This window comes from Ostrea edulis, chromosome 4 (assembly GCF_947568905.1).
Source record: "Ostrea edulis chromosome 4, xbOstEdul1.1, whole genome shotgun sequence".
Lineage (NCBI taxonomy): Eukaryota > Metazoa > Mollusca > Bivalvia > Ostreida > Ostreidae > Ostrea > Ostrea edulis.
The window spans coordinates 66,917,777-66,926,308 of NC_079167.1; the positions used below are offsets into that span (position 1 = coordinate 66,917,777).

The window sequence follows — 8,532 nt, forward strand, 5'->3', positions numbered from 1 at the left end:
ATAAAATCTCCATTTACCATCATTTCACGAAGAGAGTCTTTAAATATATTATATATATATGCATTAGTAATACACGTTCAGAGATAAAAGTGGGATTGTTGATTTCACACCACAGGCGTCTTGTGAATTAAAACAGCTTATAGATTATCTTCATAGTACAGAGTCAGAATCTTTAGAGGATCTGTTCATCAGTTTCTTAGTTTCTGCATAAAAACACGTATATCATTTACATGTAAGTTCCTGACACTGAGTCGGAGTTTGAAGAAAGTCCATTGTTTTGTTTACTCATTCTGTTGTATTTGTTCATTGTAGGACCCCCATTGCCAGATGGATATCGGCTTATCTGGAAGAAATGTCCAAGGAACAGGCAAGTCCTCGGAACCTGAAATATTATGTTACCTTTCATAAAAATATCTTGCAAATTTTTTTGAGGAGACAAATTCAGAAAATAACAGTCCTGTTTTCCCTCATCAAACATTATTGAATTTTCAAAATTTCTCTCATACACTCCTACAATATAAAAAAAAAATGCTAATAATTGTTTCTCTATACATGCTGAATAAAATAATCTAAATTTAACAAACAAACAAAAAAAAAACAAAAAATAAAATAAAATAAGAAAACAACAAAATTATCTGTATGTATAACGATGTTACATGAATATAGAATTGTGAATTTTTTTTTTAAACATGTTTAATATCATCAGGATGAAAAGGGTGGGAAGCCTATTGTTTTTTCTCATCTACCTTTCCATAATAATCCGTTATAACAAACTGTTAAAGTTATATGTGGGATACCACTGTCGGGGCTATATAGTGTTTCACTATTGACAAACATATCAAGTTTTAATGCATTTCCAGCGTATTTCAATTTGATAGAAGTAAATGCTCCTTTGCAAATTACATTACGCATATACATGTATATTCTTTATTGCTGAAGGCATACAACCAACCATTGCTAAATAATAATTAAAAGGAGAGGGGGTATTCGGTCTTGGTTTTTCTCTGGACTGTCTCTTTCACAAACACATCTTTTTATATTTTATTATACTTTCATTTGTAGGAGAGACCTTGCCTTGCAATAGACCGTGAGGACTTAATAAGAGCAGAGGAATGGAGGCGAGAAATCATCGAAGAAATCTCCATGAAGATAGAGCAGATTCAGGATGGTGTGTAGAGAAAAAGATTAAAAAATGGTCAATTTACCATAACATATTACATTATAATATGAATATTGTGAGTCATTGTAATGTGAATCTCGTTGTAATGTGAAACATTGTAATGTGAATATTGTGAATCATTGTAATGCGAGTCATTGAAAAGTCAAATCAGGGCTTTTAAGAAGTAAGCATTTAAGCGATGAATTGAAATTTGAAACAGCTAAATACATACTCAGGGAGCAAGCTTTATGTGCTGGAGGATTGACACCTTATTGAAGGCCCTGCTTACCATGTTAACGATCTCGGATTTAGAGATTGTGGATGTAGCTTTTTATGTACATGATTAGGCTAGATAGAGATGTTCGCCCACTGTAGTGAAATTTCTGATGTACTTTTTAGCTGGTCTTGGAGAATTCAAACTGAGAGATCTGAACGATGAGATTAACACACTTCTCCTTGAGAGGGGGTATTGGGATGAACAGATCAAGGTTCTGGGGGGACCTGACTACGAGGTAAGGTTTTTGTTTACTATGTAAGTATAGAAAATGTGTAAACGTAGATATTAGTGTGGAAAATATCTTAACTGTCATTCACAATCATTATGCAGGTTTTAAGATTAAAATCTAAGTTTAACATGATGAACCAGTGTTAGAGCGTTTGTTTGGTAACCGGCTGGGGGTGGGGGTTCGAGTTTAACTTATGGCCATGACTGCGTCAAACCTAAGACGTTAGATATACGTATTCAGTTTGATTACTCTTTCACTAAGCACTCGGCATTTTAAAGTGAGAGTCACGGGCCTTTTGGATATGACCATACAAGTGTTGGTCCTGTGTTGCGGCAAGCGTTGGCCCGTTAAAGAAGCCGCACTGCTTCGGCCATAAGTGAAAAGCATGTCTTGTGTGGTACTTCACTAGTGACGTCACAATATAAGTGAAAAATCCTCAACGGAACGTAAAACAAGCAACCAACCGATTGAAAATGTGTGAATATTCAGCCTTGGTAATAGAGTATAATACTAATCGGGAGATGATATGAATTTCTAAGTGCAAAGCAGATGTAAAAACTATAGTATTATTCATGTTAAGTGAGAACGAACTTTTTGATAGAAAAAAATTATATCTCTAAGAATCTGATATGATGAATTTATTTTTAATTAGGAAATTGGATCCAATACAATGGAACATGAAGGGAAAGAAGTACCCGGAAACAAGGGATATAAATATTTTGGTGCCACTAAAGATCTGCCTAGCGTCAGGGAATTATTTCAACAAGAAGGTAAGAATTTCTCAAAGAAAACACCCACAATGCTGTATATCCATACCTTGCTTTATTATTTCAAGGAATGGATTTACAGCATTATTATGTCTTCACACTTCCGGGGGGGGGGGGGGGTAATTATTTTTGTACTTTCTGTCCAAGAAAATCTTGTGAACGGTTCTCCTCCTGTATGGCGGCTTGTAACAATTTTCATTGCTTCGTTCCCATTTGTAGATGTGCATATTGCTGGATCATAAGGACCCAATTATTTTCATAAAAGTTATAGTGGATCTAAGAGGGGTGGAGGATGTAAAATAGCTTGTGAACACTTCTCCTATATAGCTTATCCAATAGACTTGAAACTTTGCAGATTGTGCATATTGTCGAAACAGAATGATCCACTTGTTCTCCTATAGTGGATCTGAAAGGGGTGGAGGGTATAGAATAGCTTGTGAACACAATATATGTAATCAAATACAACAATGACATTGGTCACTGCGTCGTCGGAAACCCACGGTCGGTCGCACTACGTTTACCTCCCGTGGGGCAAAACGCTGATATTTTCGCTGGAAAGTGTGTCTCGGCTTCTATATGCGATTGGTCGCTTTACCATTCCTTATTGCGATATTCAACCAATGAAAAAGACCCTTAATTACAGTGTTCGGGAGCATAGAAAAACATGCTTTCGAAGCGAAGATTTTGACTACGTTTAAGTTGGACAAGTTACAAAGCTTTATAGCGAGATGCTTTATCTATATTATTGAAGCGGATGGGGTATTTGTGTCTGGGGAGGGGAAAGCCTGTGTTACCAAGCGTTTACTAAGTACTGCGTATGAGTCTATGTAGTCTATGTACAGGTTTACATGTTCAACACTCGTAATCTCGCCACTTTTATTCATCATACGTGAGCAATGTGTTTTTTAAACGGATTTCGTATTTCATCGGTTTATAGGTCTATAGGTATGTTGAAGTTACTGCCGTAATTTGTTCCAGTTGTGCTGTCGGCACAATTTGAACCAGTAATTATTACCTTCTTTAGATATCTCTCTTGTAAACAAAATCGATGCCTCACCTATCATAATTACAACATGACATGTGAACGGGATTGTAAGGCCATATTTTAAATTTGCATCTAATTTTTAAATTGTATCATGCGTGACTGCTTTTATTCACGGGCTATGTAGCAGGGATGATAATAAACATACCAGTGGCGGATCCAGGATTTTCGAAAAGAGGGAGGGGGTGCTAAAGTGAAAGTGAAGTATTAGCCCACATAATCAGCCATTTTGGGTGCCAAATCTGGAGTTTTCGTCCATATATCTTTGATAGTGGCACACAACAAACCACAGTTTACACACACACACACTTTCATGGGCGCCACCATCACTGCTGACACTTTGAGTTCTGGGAATAATAACGGCGATTCCCATTGCTCCTCGATGGGGCACGTAAGGTCATCCATTTTAATGAGTTATACGAAAATATCGGCATTGTGTCCCACGGGAGGTAAACGTAGTGCGACCGACCGTGGGTTTCCGACGATGTGGTCAGAGCGATGTTGAATCTTTTCTCCTTCTTTTTCCTAAATGCACAAAGTACCGTTTAAAATGTCTAAGTTCCTGTAAATACTTTCTGCTCCATACCATGTCGTACATGACGGGAGAGGGGGTGTAATTTGGAGCACTTTCAATTGGATCTTGGGAGACATTTGTTTTTAAGAAAAACAAATTATATATATAAGAATATCTGCATGACATTTGATTTGTTTACTATTTGCAGCACCACCTCCTCTCAAGAAGAGACAACTCAGGTTGACGTTTGTGGATGATGATTATTGCGGTTGCAGGAATGAAGGTGATGATCTCATTGTTTCCTTGGAAGAAGAGATGTCTTTAAGAAAAACAAATTATATTTATAAGAATATCTACATGACATTTGATTTGTTTACTGTTTTGCAGCACCCCCTCCTCTCAAGAAGAGACTACTCAGGTTGATGAATGACGTAGATGCTGATTGCTATGGTTGCAAGGATGAAGGTGATGGTCTCATTGTTTCCTTGGAAGAAGAGATGGAGGAAAGAGGTAATACTCTATTAGAGCTTGGTATATTTTATGTCTAAAGATATACAACAAGTTAAGCTTGAAAAAAGAAATTCAATTCTCTCAACCTGTTTGTGATCTGCAACATCATGGGAGATAATTTGTATGAAGTGCAGATGTTTGAAAAATATTAAGTTTGAATTTTTCAGTAATGGTCCAGAATGGTGAAGAATTGGAAGAAAGAGAAGACGACATTGCTCGAGGAGACGTCCCTGAGGACACAGAAATGGAGGAGGGAGAAGAGGTGGAGGAAAAGGAGGAGGAAGTGAAAGAGGAGGAGGAAGTGAAAGAGGAGGAGGAAGTGAAAGAGGTGGAGGAGGAGGAGGAGGAACCATTATATCAGGATGCATGCATTTGTTAATGTGAGCGTAGAGATATGTACAGATGTATTCATGTAGCTGCAAGCTACTTCTCTCTGATGCTGAAAAAAGGAATTATAAAGTAGTCATACACAGCCACATAAATATGCCTGCTTTTAGCATCACTTGATTAAGAATTGTTTTAAAAGTTGTTTATTTCATTTTTTTCTATTATGTTTAAAGTCACACATGATGACTTATCAATCTTATCTATCACTTGGAACATAGAGTGAAATGTCTCTCCTCTGAGTGTTAAGTGAGAGTAGTTTCCTATCTATGGAACGCCATAGCTGTTAATTTATTTAATTAAATGATGTGTTTTCAGAGGTATATATTATGGTTTCATATCTATATGCTGTGGTTTTATAATCATTTGCTGTGGTTTTATAATTATGTGCTGTGGTCATGTAATTGTGTTGTGGTCATGTAATTATCTGCTGTGGTTTTATAATTATTTGCTGTGGTTATATGCTACATGTATGCCTTTAATATTATGTGCTGTTGATATTCAATATTATGCGCTGTGATTTTTTTTATAATATAACGTTGACTTTTAATTACGTGTGTGGATCTATTACCAGGTACTGTGTGCAGTTCTGATATCATATGCTGTTTATCTGTGATTATAGGCAGTTCTGATATCATATGGTGTTTATCTGTTATTATAAGCAGTTCTGATATCATATGGTGTTTATCTGTGATTATAGGCAGTTCTGATATCATATGCTGTTTATCTGTTATTATAAGCAGTTCTGATATCATATGGTGTTTATCTGTGATTATAGGCAGTTCTGATATCATATGGTGTTTATCTGTGATTATAGGCAGTTCTGATATCATATGGTGTTTATCTGTTATTATAAGCAGTTCTGATATCATATGGTGTTTATCTGTGATTATAGGCAGTTCTGATATCATATGGTGTTTATCTGTTATTATAAGCAGTTCTGATATCATATGGTGTTTATCTGTGATTATAGGCAGTTCTAATATCATATGGTGTTTATCTGTTATTATAAGCAGTTCTGATATCATATGGTGTTTATCTGTGATTATAGGCAGTTCTGATATCATATGGTGTTTATCTGTTATTATAAGCAGTTCTGATATCATATGGTGTTTATCTGTGATTATAGGCAGTTCTGATATCATATGGTGTTTATCTGTTATTATAAGCAGTTCTGATATCATATGGTGTTTATCTGTTATTATAAGCAGTTCTGATATCATATGCTGTTTATCTGTTATTATAAGCAGTTCTGATATCATATGCTGTTTATCTGTTATTATAAGCAGTTCTGATATCATATGGTGTTTATCTGTTATTATAAGCAATTCTGATATCATATGCTGTTTATCTGTTATTATAAGCAGTTCTGATATCATATGGTGTAGATGTTTAATCATGTGCTGTGGATCTGTTATATCCTGCTATTCTTTATCGTTATACAGTGGTTTTGTGTTTATATGAAATGGTTTAACATTTATATAATGTGTCATAATTATATGCCATTAAGGTGTCTTTCATTATGAGGTTCGTCATTATATTATGAGATTTACGACAACCGGAAAATGCTTCTCATTATTACTACGGTAGTGGTCACTTCATAGCTACATTGAATTATTTCATCGTAGTGGTCACTTCATAGCTACATTTATTATTTCATCGTAGTGGTCACTTCATACACAACCTTGTCAGTGATTACTTCTAAAGTGAAATCTTATGTCCAACTTAATTTAATGTATTGTTGCACTGTATGATATAGATGTTTTATGCTGATTTTGATCCATTGATGTTTTATGCTTCATGTTTGCTTCTTTGATGTTTTATGCAAATTTTAAGATGAGAGACAATTCCAATTCATTTTGTCACTGTACATCTCATCAGTCATATATGATATAGATGTTTTATGCTGATTTTGATCCATTGATGTTTTATGCTTCATGTTTGCTTCTTTGATGTTTTATGCAAATTTTAAGATGAGAGACAATTCCAATTCATTTTGTCACTGTACATCTCATCAGTCATATATTTTTCATTCTATACTTTTGTATTATAACATGACTGTACATTAAAATTCAGCATGAAAATAAAACAATATCATCATAATAATTGAAATGTAATTCTTTTTTATTTCTATGGACTATGAAATTAGGATCAAGGGAAAGACATCCATTAGCAATGCACGGAAACAGTAGATTCAGTGTGATTTTTTTTATATGCCTGCCTAATACATATTCAAATTGTGTCTGGATCATACCATGAGGCGTACGACCATCAGACTTGGTCAATTAATGCATCTTTGGATGGGGGGATGTGCATCATGACCCAAAAGTAGGTCACCGTGGTCTTATTTTGGAATTTAAACATAATCACTGAAAGTTCATAACCATTTTTCATCAAATTTAATTAATGTAAGGAGTATTTCTCGGGTACGGGGAACCAACATTGTGAATTTTATAATAATGTCAAGAACCTTTTCCCTATAACCTTTACATAGCGATGCATTATATGATTAGAGGACTATAAATTCAATAAGAGGTCATTTCATCAAGCTATTCACGGGCAGCACGTGAACTGGATCTTTTTATGTAGTATCGTGAAAGTTTGTCAATTAATTAACCTGAGATATGAATACATAAGGAGATCACCAGGCATTTCGATATAAGATGTGAGGAAAGTGTTTGATATATTCACGCAAAGAAGGTCAAAGTGGATTTTCCCGGCGCTCACAGGATTCGGATAGGGTTTACTAGTGTATTATCTAAGAAATAAGATATCATTTTTGAATGTTATTGGGATATGACATGAAGTTAGTCACATGATCAAATTCTATGAAGGGCATTATAATAGACTTAGTATAGTAGTATATTATTAGTATAGTATATATCATTAGTATAGTATAGTAGATTTGATCACGGACCAACTTCATGTCATATCCCAATAACACTCAAAAATGATATTTTATTTCTTATATTTATATTTTCTATTTTGATTTGTGTTCTTACTAGTCTTGATCATCAATTCGCACCGCCTCGTTCGTCTGATAAATTAAGACAAGCGTCTGGATGATCGAGACTCTGTTCTTACCTAACTTCCATGATTATGTAGCAGACGACCGAAATAACGATCGTAGAACACAAAATATAGTTCGTTAAAGTTTTATCAAATAGAAAATTAGGAACAATATCAAAGAGAATATAAGATATAGATATATAATTAAAAAGGTTAAGAAAGACGAAACAGGTGTAAAATAAAGGTAATTTAGAGCGTAAAGTTAACTGAAATGAAGATAAGAAGAGCGGAGTAAACTACATCCGTGATGGTCGCGATCAGCGATGGAGAAATTGCCGTTGGGCTAGCCTACTAAGTTGAAAACGCAATTCTTGAACACAGATTTCGACAGAAATTCAAAGGATCTGAGAGAAGTGATGGAGGATATGATGGGTCAAGTTAACGCTAAGCTCTTAGTCAGGTTTTTGGAAAGAAACAACGGCATGTTCATCGTTAGGACTCGCGGTTGTAGCCATGCAGGAGACGCTTCGAGACAGTAGGACATATTTAGACGAAGTGCAGGTAGGTTACTTCTTTTATTTACCTTCAGTATGTGTAAGAGAAAATAAAAACGAACTGACAGAGTTTTTGTTCACTTGAGA

The 8,532-nt window shown here is 35.0% G+C and overlaps 1 protein-coding gene across 1 annotated transcript in view; it reads left to right on the plus strand.

Annotated features, from left to right (window-relative positions):
• Positions 1-4,877, plus strand: part of LOC125669113 (pre-mRNA-splicing factor ISY1 homolog) — a 40,877-nt gene extending 36,000 nt beyond the window's left edge. The window contains exons 4-9 of the mRNA XM_056161437.1: positions 313-367; positions 1,063-1,168; positions 1,559-1,671; positions 2,318-2,435; positions 4,376-4,498; positions 4,666-4,877. Of these exons, the coding sequence (XP_056017412.1) occupies positions 313-367; positions 1,063-1,168; positions 1,559-1,671; positions 2,318-2,435; positions 4,376-4,498; positions 4,666-4,877 (727 nt within the window). The remainder of the gene's footprint in view (positions 1-312; positions 368-1,062; positions 1,169-1,558; positions 1,672-2,317; positions 2,436-4,375; positions 4,499-4,665) is intronic.
• The last annotated feature ends 3,655 nt before the right edge of the window (positions 4,878-8,532 follow it).